General features: G+C 37.8%; 1 protein-coding gene across 2 annotated transcripts in view; it reads left to right on the plus strand.

Annotated features, from left to right (window-relative positions):
* The first annotated feature begins 388 nt into the window (after positions 1-388).
* The window catches only part of pdxkb (pyridoxal (pyridoxine, vitamin B6) kinase b), a 23,487-nt gene continuing 5,808 nt past the window's right edge, over positions 389-18,067 (plus strand). The window contains exons 1-7 of one of the 2 annotated variants that reach the window (XM_079864666.1): positions 389-733; positions 4,984-5,038; positions 11,135-11,239; positions 15,371-15,454; positions 17,128-17,162; positions 17,286-17,371; positions 17,590-17,635. In XM_079864666.1, coding sequence (XP_079720792.1) covers positions 653-733; positions 4,984-5,038; positions 11,135-11,239; positions 15,371-15,454; positions 17,128-17,162; positions 17,286-17,371; positions 17,590-17,635 — 492 coding nt within the window. In that variant the 5' untranslated portion in view covers positions 389-652. The other variant, XM_079864667.1, reaches the window with a different exon arrangement.

An 18,067-nucleotide genomic window follows, 5' to 3' on the forward strand; every position in this document is an offset into this window, starting at 1 on the left:
GACAGTGACATCAGTGGTGACGTCAAACATCACCCATTCAGCGCTTGACGTCACCGCTGAGAGCGCTACCGATTGGAGGATTTGCAGCGCGTCTCTGTGTTGAAGGACCCCACTTCCGCAATACTACAGACAGACCTCGCTTTATTGCGCTAACACATCACTGTATAACATGTCACAATCTACAGTTTTGCAAAATTATGTGAAAGACAATAAGTAGCCTATATATATAGCTGCCATATAAATCCAGCATGTGTTAATACTCATACATCCCAATCTGTATTTATTCAGATTTATTTTGGTTCATGTGATGGATTCATGCTAATGTCATCCGCACCTCTTCTCTATCTGAATGCATGATATAAATATAGCCTACGGTTCTACTAATAGCGGACACGAGCACTGCTGTACGAGCGTCGTCGTGATGTCAGTGAATTTTAGGTGCCCCCACAGGATGCCTGAGTAGTTGCGCTCGCCAATGAGCGTCTCCAGTCAGTGTGAATGTCCTTCATTTCTCTGTCTGGCTAGTGAACTTGCCATCACGGATCCTAATTTGGATTTTTTAAAAGGGAAGAAAAGCACCTCTCCGGTTCGCCGCTGCTCCTTAATCGCGTGACATTCTGGAGCGATTAAAACAACTTTAACTGCGCGCGACATGGAATGCCGAGTGCTGTCGATTCAGAGTCATGTCGTGAGAGGATACGTGGGGAATAAATCTGCATCCTTCCCGTTACAGGTGAGCAGCTGAAGCACGACAAATGCACTCGTGATAATTATGCTATAGTGCATGACAGCATGCTTGTGGACCGGAGAAAGGAAAGGTCACATGGTCAGTATTCCTTTGCATGCAGTTCTTGATATCTATGAAGTGAACTTCCCTTATCCAGAGTCTAGGCTGTTTAATTCCCAGAACTTGGCCTTTTGATGCTTGTTGCAGCGATATGCGAGACGGAATTGAAGATATGCTTCTATTAATAGTAATTTGGCTACATTTATATGCCACAGGAACTTAATAAAGCTCGTGTTGCCAAAACACCGGCAGTTTAATGCTCACAACCCGATGCGGTGAGAGAGACCAGCGACTGTCATCATGAGAAGGAGTGACAGTGCCGTGAATCATCACCAGAAATGATTCGGATATCATTGAATCTCGGTTTCCGAAACATCATTTGGCATGAGGGTTCAAGCCCCGTCCAAACTATTAAATTAGGCTCATTAGTTTCTGAATGGCTCCAGCTGTCATGCCACCAGAAAGCGGCTGTCTTCCTCTTCTGCATGCTCGCGCTGTCTTACGATCACAAGACTGACGTCACAGCCGCGAGACTCAATTCCTGCAAAATCGTGACATGTTTTTTTTTTTTTCCTTCTTTTTTTTTCCCAGCGGCTCTCCCAGCCACCCACGCTCGTGCATCCTGCGTTTTACATGTAATTTCTCTAAACTTTGGGTCCGCGTCTTTCATTGACAGAGAACGCTATTTGCATTGACCCTCGTGTTTTGAAATTGTCTTTATGTTTGTGTTCCGAGAGACTCGAAATCTGTTCGTGTATCATATACTTAATAGTGCTGCTTTTAATAGTAAGTGAAATTAACCTTTTATTTCCCTTTCAAATTCTTCCAATGTGTTATTGTGACAACCAAATTCCAGTTGGCAGATATATGGCATGAAACTGAATTGGTTGGATGGTTGTGGTTTGCTATTGGCTGATCTCGTGTAAGTGACAGGTTGTCCCGCCCTCGCGCCAGTAAACACGTCATCAGAGAAGAGATGTTGCTGCAAGAGGGAGGGGCACATGTATGCATAAAAAAATTACCTGCACAGATAACTCATTTATAATAAACACTGCAAAATTCCATAAAAAATAAGAGTTGTCAATTTTTATTCCATGTTTTTATGACAAGTATGATACACAATGGCCCTCATTTATCAATCTTGCGTAGAAACGGGCGTATATATTGGCGTAAGATTATGCTTACACTCCTCTCATCGCCTGATTTATGAAGCTGTGTGTACCTTTGAAATTCTGGTGTACGCAATACCTGCCCTTAATAAATGCCGCGGCTGAAAACGATCGTCATTAGAATAACACGCCCCTATATATTCAAGTCTCCGCTCCCCCCACGCCCTCATTTTACGCCATGGACACACGGAAGACGGCAAATTAAAGAGAAACTTCTTTGAGAAAGAGAAAGCGAAACCAGGGAAGTGGAAAGAAACAAAATTGATTTCTAGATTTTTATTATTAATGACGCTTATTGTTATTTAGAAGAAGAATGTCGTTATTATTATTTGTATTATTATTATTATTTAAAAGAAGAAGAATGGCATTTTTATTATTTTGTCAGTCTGAATTATTTTTTTGGTCATTGAAAGCCTTTCATTACTAAACCCAGTCCGTGCATACCTGCCGGGCCTAACCCTGGCCTAACCATCGTTTCAAAGAATAGTACAACGGCGAGCGCGTCGAGTATAAACGCCTCGTCCGTTTGGGGAGGTGCGCGCGCAGTCTGCGGAGACTCGCGCTGCGGAGCCAGGCGAAAGTATAAACAAGGCTTGAAACGTCAGGTAAAGCGCACATGCTCGCAACTTGGAATACATATGCCTACAATTCAAATGCTTTGGTAAAGTCACACAAATTAAACATTGAAGTCCATGTTGCACAAAAATAAACACTGAAGTTTATAATTACTATGTTGTTGTTTTTTTACAGTGGGTCATATTATATTATATCTTTTAGTTTGTCAGTGCGTTTTGTGGTGTTAGGAATTGTTTTTTTGCGCATTCCCGCACTCAAAACGTGCGTACACCACCTCCCGAGCTGGTGTAGGATTTGAGCGTGCCGTACGCCAACGTCCATATTGATAAATCTCAAAGTCAACGTGGTTTTGGGTGTACGCCAGGTGTACGCTGGAAATTTGGTGTACGCACTTTTGATAAATGAGGGCCAATGAGTGTAGGTCTAATTGTTTTGCGGTTTATCTTTTAAAGAGGCGAGACACTACAGTCAAAAACACTGTTTTTCATGCGTCTGTCAATTTTGAGATTTGGGGCTTTCTGGCTCTTCATAAAGTGTTTTTCCAGACTAGTGGAAAGAAAACATCCAAAAATACACTGTTATGTTGATCTTTTATAGCACTGTATCTATTTGTTTCTGTAGATTTAAATTACACTATATATCTTTTAAAAGCCATTTTCTCAAAATCAGAAATATCCACTTCAGCAGCACTTACATACACCAAACTTAACAGTTTTTATTCATATCTATATTCTGAAGTTTTTTTTGTTTTGTTTTGTTTTGTTTTTACAGGGGGGGTTTGTTCATATATAATTTGCCTGATTTTATACAAGATTTTATTCCTTAATTTTTCTTTCCTGATTTATGGAGTGATAAAAAATATATATCCAAAATTCAAACTGTAAAAACTTTTGACTCTAATGTCAAAAAAAAAAAAAAATTTAACAAGAATTTTCAACCTGACTTCATCCAATGTTCAGTTTTTTGTTCTAGAAATCTATGCAAGTTAATGGATATTTAATTAGATAATCCCTCACTTGCATATTTTAGGGCTGGGTATTGACACTAATTTCATAATTCGATTCGATTTAGATTCACAAGCTTGCGATTCGATTTCGATTTGAATCAATATTGATTATTTTGGATATCAGGTACAATACATGGCAAATATTCTCAAGGAAAACAAATCTCTTAACTTTTATTGTAAACTATGGGAGTCAGTTGTGGCCTACTAGGCTTCATTGGCCTACTATAATATTGAAGGTAAAAATTAACTGATTTGTATACTAACACTTAAATTACACTTATTTATTTTTATAATAATAAAGTTATATGAAATATAAACATTTAAATGATGGCTGTCATAAAAACTTGCCAGATTTATTCAAACATGCATTAAATATTGAAGAACATAAAAAAAATATAGGCTAAAGAATATGTAATATGGTGCATATATTTAGCAAAATGCTCCTCTCTAGAGTTAATTTTTCTAGCAGACTAACGAGTTTATGGTCACTGGATAGGGTTTTTCTGAGGTAAATGTGACGTTACATGACATTGTTTACAAGCTGTTTTACTGACGTTTAGCTGAGCTGCGCCAGAGCGATCTCACGCCACAACGCCAAAACGGTACTTGGGTTTTTGAATTTCGTAAGAAAATGGACGTAATTTGAAATCTGAGACTTTGTTTCATATCAGTAGTAACAAAGCACAAATATTATTGTGATTTATTGGATGGGATGCGCGCAACAATGTTCCATTCATTCATCAACTGAAAACTGGATGACTAGCCTAATCGATTCTTGGGATTTAAGAATCGATATCGGTTCGTAAAAATGAGAATCGATTAAAATCGAGAAATCGATTTTTTTTTTTTTTACCCAGCCCTAGCATATTTAAACACATTTCAAAAATAAGCTATTCTTTATGTAATCAATCAACCGGGGAAGTATAGTTTTATATTAGTTCATTTTTTGTCTTAGAATAATTAATAGAATTAATTTAGTTGGTTTTCACTCAAATTTTTTGAGGATTTTCTACTAGGTGTTGAAACTGCAAATCCACTGCAAGAGAAAACACACATTTGTGTTATTTGAAAATTGTAGTAGCCCTGGTTTATAGTCTACGGCATTTCATTTATGAAGAACGAAGGCTGCACCAGAGAACGTTTAAATAAATGAAAGCATGAGAAAACAGTTTAATGTTCACAAACTCGATATACCTGTTAAAGCGTATGGGTTACAGTGGTTATGCCATGTGAAATGTCCTCGATAACTAGTAAAACAAGACTTATTTTTGTTAAGTATTCTTAGTTTTAGTTAGTTTTTCTGCCACTGTTTCAGTTCTATTTTATAAGTTTATGATAATAATATGTATACACCATCACAGGCTCTAGTGATTATTGCTTTTAGAGTGTGTGTTACTCTCTGAATGAACTTCTTTTCACGTGTTGAATGTGTCTGTGTTTGCCAGGTCATGGGGTTTGAGGTGGACTCGATCAACTCTGTTCAGTTCTCCAATCACACAGGTAGGCTGACTCTAACTTTCTGCTGATTTTTGGATAAAAGTCTGTCTCAGTGAAACAAAGTCATACAAAAGCATTTTTAGATAAAAAAAAAAAACTGTTTAAGTTGTTGTGCGGTTCACTTATTTGGATAAAGAGTCTCAAATTAAGTCTTTAAAATGTATTATTATGATGATGATGTCACACATGCCCTGATGAGAATGTTACTGTATGATGTCATAATTAGAACCAGATGGAATCTTTTTGGCACCTTCTTTTGCAATTAAAGTTGTGGTATTATCTGAAATTGATTATGATAAGGTAAAAAAGTGTTTTTAAAGTTAAGATTTTCAGTTTACCTGAGAGCCAGCCCCAAACAACAGCGTCACTGACTGATCAGCTTATGAACATGCGATTGGACATATAATTATAATAATTTTATAATTGGCTAATTATGTATAACATAATTTGGTAACACTTTACAATAAGGTTCATTAGTTAACATTAGTTAATGTATTAATTAACATGAACTAACAATGAGTAATACATTTGTTACAGTATTTATTAATCTTTCTTAATGTTAGTCAATGAAAATAGAGTTGTTCATGTTAGTTCACAGTACATTAACTATAATGTTAACAAAGACAACCTTTGATTTTAATAACATGTTAGTAAATGTTGAAGTTAATATGAACTAAGTTTAATAAATGCTGAAGAAGTACTGTTCATTCTTAGTTCATGTTAACTAAGGAACACTACAATAATGAACCTTATTGTAAAGTGTTACCCATAATTTGTATTTAAGATAGTAGGCATTAAACTTTTTTTTAACCTGATGGTATTTTATATGAGTTCATGAGTTTTGATCACTTGTCGGATATCACTTGTTTCAATGCACCCTAATGCATTTTCACATTCACAGAGTAATTTTCATCTGCAAATGCACTGTAGTGCCCCTTGACCTCTTAATGACAAGAGGACAGAAACAGATGCTTCAGTCGAGTGCTTAAAGCATATTCCATTCACATGTTGTGACAGTTCATTTTGAAGTGTGTGTGTGTGTGTATTTGGGAGCTGTTAAACAGACCACTGATCCTTGTATTTCAGTAGGGTATTGATATGTTTCCTTCTCTTTGGATTGTACACCTTATGGTTCTTTAAAACATGTCCTGTTTTATTTTAATTGATAACTTTTTGCTTGCAAGAGCGAAATATTCACCTGCATTTAGTCCTGCTGTTCCCACTCAACTCGTAGTTCTTCACTCTCCTTCATGTTGTTCCATTGGTCTGAATTTCTTTCTTTCTTCCTTGAAAAACACATTTTCATTAGTCAAGTCTTCTGAAGTTCAGTCTTTTCTGATTCATAAATTGCTATTTTGGGTTGAATCTTTTCAATAAATCAGCTGCTTCACAAAATAGGTCTGAATGATTTGTTCATAAATCAGACTGATAGAGTTCTTAACTCTTTCCCAGCCAGCGTATTTATAAAAAGTTGACAGCCAGCATCAGATTTTTGATTTTCTCAAAATGTTCATGGCCCACTGAATATTTTGTTGTATGAATATCTGAACATGAAAAAGACATAAAAATAATAACAGAGCCTCTGCTTTGAAATCCAAACAAAAAAACATTTTATTCTAGTTTCATGCATTATTATTTTTTTATTTTTGGGTAAGTTTTATAAAAAAGCAAAAATTTTAACCGAAAGCTGAGAAAAAAGACCGGATCGAATTCAGAGCGATAATTAAAACATAGATTGAGTAGATCCAAAGACAGTAAAATAATATGGACGGTAGTGTCCGTGACGTCACCCGTAGGTTTCTGAAGAGCATTTTTGAAGCCCAAAGTGGGCGGAGCCGGTTGTCGCCATCTTGGCAGCGCGTCACTCCCGAATAACTGAAAATGGTCAAAGAGGCGGGATTAGCTGAGGTGACGTGACGGCTAACAGACAGCAGACAAACGGCTAGTAGTGACATCAGCAGTGGATATCCACCTGTCACTCAAGTGGTCACGCCCTTAATTATGCAGAACTTTAAGGCTTAATATAATTTAAACGGTACCAGGCTGTAAACACATTTTTTTCTGCTGTAAAGTTGGGCATTTCAACATGGTGGTTCTATGGGATTGACTCTCTTTTTGGAGCCTCTAGTGGCCAGTCGGTGAATTGCAGTTTAAGTCACTTCCTTGTTGGATTCAAAAGAGAGACCAGAAGGTTGCCGCTTGAGTAGATCGTGTCCATCAACACCTCCAAAGCTTGTACAGTCCTGTATCTCTTCATGGGTTTCACATTTTATCGGTAATGTTTGACCGTTTTGAATTTATATGCTGTTTAAAGGGATACTTCAGGATTTTGCATTAAGCTTTGTATTAGTAGAAAACCTGTAGTATTTTCGAATTACCATGCTTTCCACCCTCATATCCCCCTGAGAGGAGAGATTTATGTATTTTTTGTCTGGAAAAAATCCTCCGATGACGCAAAAATCGTCATTTTGCGTCATCGGAGGATTTTCTGTACAGAGGCTAAAGACTACAGCCAGTAGAAGGCGTTGTTCCGCATGTTTTCAGCCCGCCCATACAGGGTGGGATCTCACTCACATAATGTACACACAGTCAGCCGTCTTTCTTTGGAAGCTAAGCTAGCAGGCTCTTGTTCTGTGGAGAAAGCTGAATAGTAGGAGAAAGCTGAGTATTAGGAGAAAGCTGAGAAAGTAGGGGTTACCATCCTCCTTTTCCCTGACTTGTCCGGCGGGCGAGATGGTTCAAAATGTCCGGGTTTCGGCTTTTGCTTTCTGCGGTCGCCATTCATACATGCACACCTCTTGTTTCAATCTAACTGAATTCATTCCGATTGGTGAATCTGAATGTAGTGTTTACATGAACGCTAAACAAGTGATCGGTTGATGTGCGTTTTAACATTGCTAAGAAAATTCCCGCACCTCCGTGAGAGATGCGAGACCCGGCGCGTCTCAGTAATGACGCCACCGGCCTCGCGCCGTTCTCCCGCGGCCGTCAGCCTCGTCCTGCTCGCCACAGTAAACATGATGAATGGCGACTGTAGAACGCAAAAGCCGAATCCCGGACATTTTGGGCGATCCCGAAATCCCAGGCAGACTCGTCACGGAGACTCACTGGTAGCCTAACCTTGTTTTAAACTGCGCTCTCTTACCAGTAGGCGTGGCCTCCTTGGGCAGCGAAGCAAGTGCATTCTGGGAGTTGTTGTCTTTCATCCACATGAGCCAAAAATACATTTTCTGGCTTTTCTCAGGCTAGAAAGCTCCAAATAAAAAAATTTCTTCACATTTCTTCTACATAAATGACCTATTTTAAATACACATTAATCTTTCCAGAGGTGAAGTATCCCTTTAATAATGTTTGCTGATCGCATAATTGTGCATTGTGCAAAGCATTGGTCTATCGCTTGTTTCTGCTGCTTCTTCGCCCGTGTTTTGATCCAGAGGTTTTGTACTATTTCAGCATAATAACGCCCCCTACCGTATAACAGTGAAAACACAGATTGCCGGAAGATTGTCAATGGCGGGAAAAGAGTTAATGGTCAATAATGACTTAAATTTTCTTTAATGATATGTTACACAAAGCTATAATATGAAGGTAGCCAAATTTACCATTGTTCAGCGAATTTACGTTGGCGAAATCCACCCATTTCAGTGGGAATCCACGCAAACAACAATTTTGATTGAGGGTGTAAGATTTCCCCACACAGATTTTGCAACTGTTTCAAGTTAATCTCGCAAATTTGCTACGTTGACCAAATGAAAGCCACTGTGTTTGAAAGAACTCCAGTGTGAGCTGTGCTTTATACATTGCTACACTATTGATAATATGTGCCCTTTTTTCCCTGTAAAGTTTCACTGAAATTTCGCTAATTTAACCACACCTTGACTTCAGAAGACTTGGAATATAGTGCATGATTCATATAGGCTACTTTTATAATACCTTTATTATACTTTGCATCCTTTTTGCAGCTTGAAATCTCCTGCCCCCATTCATTTACAAAAGATCATGACCCGAACTGGTATGCATGGTGTCACATGCTTGTCTGTCACTGCTAAATTTCCCAAACACTGTTTCTGGACCAGCTTCTCATAAACGCATCCCATTTCAAAGCATATTAGTTAGAATAACCTTAACTGGCCTCGGATCAGTAGTCTAAACAACACGTGGCACAACCCACTGTAGGCTGTTGCCCTGTGACTGGCCTCCCTCTCTGCTCGGCTGCTTTCTCCTACTCAGAGCTGTAACATTGTCTTTATCCACTTGAGTTTAAAGCTATTTAAGCCTATAGAAGGAGGGACTTAGACTAATGCCACTGTGGCTTACTTAGTATTCCCAAACCAGCAGCCGTTGTCAGCACAGCGAACCAAGTGCCAGGGGACTCTGGTCGGGATCTGTAGTTGTAGTTGGGTAGGTTAGTGGTTTACTCCTGTGGTCACATCAAGTCTTCAGCAGTTCAGCACATGGCTGATTGAAATCATGGGTAACTGGTTTAGAGTAAGTGGATGGTTCATTTGAAATCAGAAGGTACTCTAGACTAAAGTCTTATCCGTCTCTCTTGCTGTCTCCTTCTCTTGACGCTATATATATATATATATATATATATCCATCCATCCATCCATCCATCCATCCATCCATCCGTCCATCCGTCCGTCCGTCCATCCATCCATCCATCCATCCATCCCTCCCTATATATGGCCAGATACATTGTATATTTCCCTTCTCTGTTATTATGTGCCTTTTTTCTAATTCAAACATAATACTTTTTTCTATAGCATGTATTTGAAGGACTTTTTTTCCATCTTCCATAATGAACATTAAAATGTTATGATGGCAAATATTCACTACAAACTATTACATTTTTTTGGTGGTTTAATTAATCTATATTTTTATATAAAATGATTATAGATTTATGATATGATAGATTTATTGATTATTAGCCTTTTTAAAAAGTACTAATCAAATGTTTCGGGTCTGTAAGATTTCTTTGTTTTTGTAAAAAAGGTATGCTTCCCAAGGCTGCATTTATTTGATCAAAAATACAGTGATATTGTTAAATATTATTCCAATTTTATTTCTATTTTAATATATTTTCAATGTAATTTATTCCTGTGATGCAAAGCTGAGTTTTCAGCATCATTACTCCAGTCTTCAGTCTCACATGATCCTTCAGAAATCATTCTAATATGATGATTTGCTGCTCAAGAAATGTACTGTCAATGTTGAAAACAGTTGTGCTGCTTAATATTAAATTTTTTTCAGGATTTGATATAGAGGTGACAATGTACTACAGCATCCATTGACCTTTGTCTAGTTAATGTACCATTGGCCAAGTCTAGTTAATGTACAAACATTTTGGTTTCTGAAATATAGGACCGAGCAATCAGTTTTCTTCAATCCACATTTAGAATGAATTTCTTGATGGTAAATAATGGCCATTTACTCTGTTAGCATTTACTTTTAATCAGCATCTAAAAGTACATTCTTCCTGTTGAGCTGATCTGCAAAACTGGGACCTTTCCTCCAGGACTTTATCGTTTGACCTTGGAAATATATTTGCAGGTTGTTGTGACATCCAGAGCATTATCTCTGTTCGGAACATCGATGGGCGCAGCAAAGCCTTATGGGTAGAAACAGCATGCACCTCACACAGCGGCTTCTGAATGCTGATCGTGATTTGGTGTGAAATCGAGTATCTGCATGATACGTGCGGGTGAGGCGTTCGGGATTAGAGAGCTCTGTGGTTCCAGCGGAGAGGCATTGCAGAGTTGCGGCAGCAGGAAATGATGACGACAGACACCCGTCTTATCGCAGATTCCCCATCGCAGTCATTTTCTCCCCGAAACACACACATCAAGGCGACAATGATGCGTCTTTTTCCTCCAGCCCCTCAGGCTTTCCTCTGTCCTGTTCCCTAGCAACAAGAAACATGCCGGTGACTCACCTGAATTGTGACATCATCACAGCTCCCGCGGGCAGCACCAATGGTCTCTGACGAAACGACGGGGCTTTTGTTCGTAACCCATACATATCAAGGGCAGACGAAGCGGACGGTGGATTTTGAGATGTGATTTGTATGTGTCTGACCTGTGATCTGTCATTACCCAGGTTACTCTCACTGGAAGGGCCAAGTGTTGACTGCAGATGAGCTTCACGTGCTGTATGAAGGGATCAAACTGAACAACGTCAACCACTACGACTATGTACTTACAGGTCAGTTCTTTGGGTACCAGTCATGCCTGTGAAACTCTTGCCTGTCACACTGCTGTGGATATTATTTGCATGCTTAGTCATTTATTGAGCCTATAGGGAGGAAAATAATTGTATGATTTAGTTCCCTGTTGGCACCAGACTCTCGTATTTCCAGCACTTTTCAGTTGTAGGCCTGTTAATAATGTCATACACACATGAGAAAGGCTCTTTTGACTTGGAGCTCTGTGTATGTCTTCAGCTACAGGCTGTTTTAGTTCACCCAAAAATGAAAATTCTGTCAGTAATTACTCACCCTCATGTTGTTCCAACCCCGTAAGACCTTCGTTCATCTTCGGAACACAAATTAAGATATTTTTGATTAAATCTGAGAGTTGTCTCACTCCTCCATAGGCTTCTAAGGGACTGAAACTTGCTGGCCCAGAAAATGTAAAGACATCGTTAATATAGTCCAAGTGACTCCAGTGGCTCAATCTTAAGTTTATAAAGCGACGAGAATACTTTTTGTGCGCAAAAACGAACAAAAATAACGACTTTATTCCACTTTTCATTTCCTTCTCTCTGGGCCTCGGGTCTTTTCACGTAGTGTTTAAGCGTAGCGCGTCTGTGTTGTACGTCACCACGTATCACACATGACCAGCGTCGGCCAATAGTGAGCCTACGTGGTGACGTACAACACAGACGTGCTACGCTTAAACACTACGTGAAAAGACCCGAGGAACGAATGTCTTACGGGGTTGGAACAACATGAGGGTGAGTAATTACTGACAGAATTTTCATTTTTGGGTGAACTATCCCTTTAACAGTTGACATGCATCACAGGAGAATTCTGGTCTGGGTCCCCCCCCCCCCCCCCCCCCCCCTGAAAGTCATTTCCACTACATCTCAAATTATAGATTTTTAAAGTAAAATGTCATTCTGTGGTGGAAGTGAAAGTGGTAGAAATGACATTTTAAACATTATTGGAATAAAGTTGATGTCTTGCTCAGGAAGTTTTATAACTTACATTTTATGTACCCTTAATACATATTTTCACATTTGCATAATATTTGTACAGCATTTTCACACGTTTTGCTTTTGCATTATAATTACAATATTTTCACACTTTGCTTGCATACTATTTTGTACAGTATTTTCAAACACATTGATTAATATTTGTACAATATTTTCACACGTTTTGCATTATATTTGTACAATATTTTCACACTTTGCATACTATTTTGCATAATATTTGTTCAATTTTTTCGCACTCTGCGTAATATTTTGCATTATATTTGTACAATATTTTCACACTTTGCATACTATTTATTTTGCATAATATTTGTTAAATATTTTCACACTCTACATAATATTTAGCATTATATTTGTACAATATTTTCACACATTTTTCATAATTTGACAATCACAGCTTGATTTTGAAAGATGCAATGTAAACAATTATCAAGTGTTATTTAACTTTTTTCTTTTTTTAATACATCATGTTTCATATATTTTATCTCAATCATTGTAACCAATTACACTATTAGTGGCAAAATTGTTGGTTTGTGCTTTTTAGTAAAATATTGATATACTCTGTTTAAAAGTTGTTTGAAAGAAGTCTCACCAAGGATGCCTATTTTGAGCAATAATATTGTATTGAAATATTATCATTTAAAATAACTGCTTTCTATTTGAATATATTTTAACATTCATCTGAAGTCAAAGCTGAATTGTCACAGCATCATTACTCCAGTCTTCAGTGTCACATGATCCTTCAGAAATCGTTCTAATATGCTGATTTGATGCTCAAAAAACATTTATTGTTATTATAATTTTTGTGGAAGCCAATATACATTTACACTATACATTTTCATCATTTCATGTTTTCAAGTTTTCAGTATGGGCCAGATATTTTTATGATAGATTTCCAAGCTTAGATTTAAAGTCTGGAACAAGAGTAAAACTATAGAATCTATATATAAAAGGTATTTGAAATAAATAAAGACACAGTAAAGCGGTTACAATTAAACATTTAAAATTAGTTTTAATAAATATCGACCCCTTGATATAAAAGTGGTCAGACTTCAACATTGTGGCATTGAGTGTTGCATAGGCAAGCACCCGTTTTCTTCAGAAAATGTAAAAGTCTTGTGTTGAGTGTTGAGTCTGGAGTGAGAGAGGAAGTGAACACATCTCTCTCTCTCGCTCTGTAAAGGCGCTGCTAATAATCATCACCGGGGGACCATAGAGGACACATGGTCATAGACTCGCAGGTCTCGCACGAGCACCGCAGACTGAGATGTTGTGCTCTGCCGAGTGTGTCTCTGGTGCATGAGCTCTCCTTTATCGTCACCTTGAGAGGAGAGGAAAGCACAGAATGGGAAAAGGGGGAAAGGAGAACATGGTAATAGAGAGCAGTGTGGAAAGAATTTATACATGCAGTTTGCAGTCCAGTAGAGCCACATTTCACAACGAGTCTAATAAATGACCGATTTGAAAGATTATGCTAAATATTAAGCTGCACAACTGTTTTCAACATTAATAATAATAAGAAATGTCTCTTGAGCAGCAAATCATCATATTAGAATGATTTCTGAAGGATCATGTGACACTGAAGACTGGAGTAAAAAAAAATCAACTTTGCCGTCACAGGAATAATTAAACATTTTAAATGTTTAACAAAACATAAAATGTATTGATATATAATATAAATAGAAATCCGTTATCTTAAATTGTAATAATTTCCCAAGAATTTTGACCAAATAAATGCAGGCTTGATTATCATTAGCCTAGAGACTTAAGAGACCCCAAACATTTGAACTGTAGTGTATTTGATTTGAACAAAACCAGACTAGTTTATAATGTCATGTAGAAGTGGTTTTCTTGCGTTGACGGCTTTATATATAATGAGCTGATTTAGGTAGTTGTCAGTGTGCTCATTATTCTGTATCCAGTGACCATCTATCCTATCTAATGCCTAAGCACAGTTTATAATGCAATATTTTTAATGTTGTAACATGAATTTTTGAAGTGCTATTGGAAGGCTTCTGCATGCCTCTCTTACTTGTGGCTTGTGTTGTCGCAATGCGATTTATTATGTGACACACTATGACATCATGAAAAGCAGTGAAGGTCAGATGCGTCACACATAGGATTTATTCACCTGAGCCGCCACATGACCAATAGCTTGAGGAGTGGCCCTGGGAGTTTCAAGGCTGTCCCACCTCAAATAACTTTTGAGATTTATTGACACTTTCTCTGAAACAATGCATGCTTGGTGTGTTTATTGAGTTCCAAGTCTATCAATTTAACTCGGGCCTATTGTGCTTTTTTCCACTTTATTTAGTGTAATGTTGCTGTTTGAGCATGAAAAAGCTCTGCAAAGTCACTCCAAAGGGAGTTGTTCTCTATAACGGTGCGCACTGTTGCTGAACCCCCTGAAACCTCCATTGTAGTCTTGAGTTTTCTTCCTTGAAAGGAACACGTTGCAATATTCCTCATATAAATAATTCCCTTCCCAAGGCATACGCAGAAAAAGTTGGTGAGGCCTGGTTGAGTTGTTTTAGTAGTGTGTTGAAACTCACGGTTATGGTAAGGTGCGTGACATTTCTGAAACACACTTGAAGTGATTGACCAATCACAACACACCGATTCAGCTGACCAATCAGCACGTTGCGCTTTTCAGAAGGAGGGGCTTCACAGAGATCGAAACTAATCGGAGCGTTACTGACAGACTGGAAAGAGAGGTGCTGCAACAGTGTGAAATATATGGGAAAAATAATGTGTTTTGAACATTCAAGCATGAAAACCTGTTATGGTAGACCCAAAAACAAAATTAAGACTCTTTAATACACGCATTACACTGTATATTTTATGTTGTTCTGATTCTTTTCTGTCGTCTGAAATAAAGTAACTTCAGCAGGATTGCCAAGTGTTTATGCCTAACACAATATTTCACTCACAAATTGAGTGTATTGTATTGTTTCCACCTTAACTGTTTTAAAGTTGTCAGGCAGAAAGAACGAGAATGAACTGGTGCCTGTGCCGAGTGCTCGGTTTTAGTACTTCAGGCAGAATCTTGATCTGGAACGAATGGAGTCTCAAGAGGAAAACAAAATTGTTGATAAAAGCACTTTTGTTTCTCCATTACTGCAGGTTACACTAGAGATACATCATTTCTGGAGATGGTGGTTGATATTGTACAAGAGCTGAAGAGGGCCAATCCTAACCTGGTATATGGTGAGTGTTTTTCAGTTTCTTTGATCAGGTTAACATAATGCTCTATAGATCAGTGCCTTTTCTGCATTATAAATGTTTTTACAGGCATTTTTAGACACCATCGTTCAAAAGTTTTGGGGTATGATTTTTTTAAATTATTTTTTTTAGCAAGAATGCATTAATGCATTTTTTTAAAGGGGAAATATCATGCTAAATCCACTTTTTTAGCCCTTAAATGCATTTTGTTGTATATTTGGAGTGTTTGGAAGTACAGAAAAGTTGAAATTATTCTCTTCAGGTGCTTCGTTGATATCTTTATATTCTGTTTTGGCCTTATTTTTCAACCTGTTCCGATTTTTCTGTTATCTATGACGTTTTGTGAACTATTACGTCACAGTATTTGCAGCGGAACTGCCAAATAAGGACATTGACTTCCAGCCCAACACTTCGAGCAATCCGCCATTTTTATTTCTCGCTGGAATTTTGTAGTCCAAGCTAAAAGATGCAGAAGTTACGAGAGGGTAAGTTAAAATGTTCGGTTGTTGGATGTAGTAACCCACACGCTTCATTACACCGTCTAATGTAGATGAACTGCCGCGTTTGAGACAGGACGCATGTTTAACTGAAAGAACGAGCAGAGAGAGAGAGACCTGGTCGCGCGCACGCACTCTCTCTCTCTCTTCGGAGCCAGGCGAAAATGTAAACAAGACACCGTCTCCAAACTAGACGCTGTCTTGCTCTCTCTCCCTCGCACATATTAATCAAAATAAATCGACACGGTGGTAAAAGGTCGGAAGACCAAAGTTTCATGTGTAAATACAGTAACACACCATTGCGATACATCCATATGAAGACGTTGTTCTGCAGGTTCGTCGTCTTCATTTTCATCTCGCTCCGGCTCCGACTCTGGCTCGAACATGTAAGGCTGGCTGGACAAGTCCTCCGTTGTTGACATTTTGTTAATAACGTGTGAATAAAAAGTTTCTGTGCCGCTAGATAATCGTATCTCTGCTATCAAACTACAAAAATGGCCGAACGGGGTGGAGTTGAACCGAGTGTCACCGCTGCAACCTGGAGAGGGGGCGGGGTATGAAGTGTCTCAATTGTATTTAAAGAGACCGCACCAAAACGAGTTGCTCTCAGACGCACATCAGAAAAGGGGTAGAAAAGGGGCCTGTGGAGCTATAATAATGAGGAATTCAGACCCAAGCATTGCAGTTCCGCTTTATATAGACCACAGATGTATGATTTATATGTAAAAAGGAACGATTTAAAAGCATGATATGTCTCCTTTAAATGCTGTTCTTTTGAACTTTCTATTATTAATCATGGGGGACAAAATGTATCCTGGTTTCCACAAAAATATTATGCAGCAACTGTTTTCAACTCTGATAATAATAATAATAAATGTTTCTTGAGCATCAAATCTGCATGTTAGAATGATTTCTGAAGGATCATGTGACACTGAAGACTGGAGTAATGATGCTGAAAATTCAGCTTTGAATCATAGTTATTTTAAAAATTCACAATATTACAGTATTTTTGTAAAATACAAATAAATGCAGCCTTGATGAGCATAAGAGACTTCCTTCAAAAACATTTAAAAGATCATAACAACCCCAAAATTTTGAACGGCAGTGTACATTAACCTTGTACATTAAAGAATAACTTGTTTAACTCTGTTTTTCTATCAGTGTGTGACCCTGTCTTAGGTGACCATGGTTCAATGGTAAGCTTGCTTGTGTTCTAGATCCACTCTTTCTTTCTTCTTTTCCGTTATGTTCATTATACAGGAAATAGAATTCGAAGCTAGCTGACGTTTATTTTTCATAGTACTCTTTGTCTTTTGCAGTATGTTCCTCAGAACCTCCATCCTGTCTACAAGAATAAAGTGGTACCTGTGGCCGATATCATCACACCCAACCAGTTTGAGGCAGAGTGAGTAAAATAACCCTCCACTCAACATTTTTGTGTGTGTTATCGTGTGATTGGATGTTTCTGTGCTGCAAATGTCAAACCTCAGTGGTTTTCAGTCAGATTGCTGACATAAGAGTAATATTGTAGTGCCCTCTGGTGGTCAGTCGTGGCTCTACACTCAAATCTTCAGTCGCGCTGATGTGCAATCAACTCCTCTAACTCTGTGCTCTTCATTCCAGGTTATTGACAGGGAAGAATATCAGCACAGAGAAAGACGCTGTTGAGGTGAGTTTAAATACACACACACACACACACACACACACACAAGAAATGGAGTAGGCTTATAAAAAAGGAGGGAAGCAGAAAGCAATGTCTGAATATAAATTAGATGCTCTAACTGCAAATGATACACAAACCACTTTAATTTCCAAATGTTATGTTCTATTATTTGCTAATAATAAAGGTATTATTATAATTTATTATCATTATTATTATCATCATCATTATCATCATCATCACCAATAATAATACAAATAAAAATGTTTTTAAATTATTGCTATATTATTATCTTAAAATTATTAGTTTTATGTTACAATGAATAACAATTATATATATATATATACATATACATATACAGTGGTGTGAAAAAGTGTTTGCCCCCTTCCTGATTTCTTATTTTTTTGCATGTTTGTCACACTTAAATGTTTCAGATCATCA

The sequence above is a fragment of the Squalius cephalus genome, assembly GCF_949319135.1.
Source record: "Squalius cephalus genome assembly, chromosome: 2".
In the NCBI taxonomy this organism is placed as follows: domain Eukaryota; kingdom Metazoa; phylum Chordata; class Actinopteri; order Cypriniformes; family Leuciscidae; genus Squalius; species Squalius cephalus.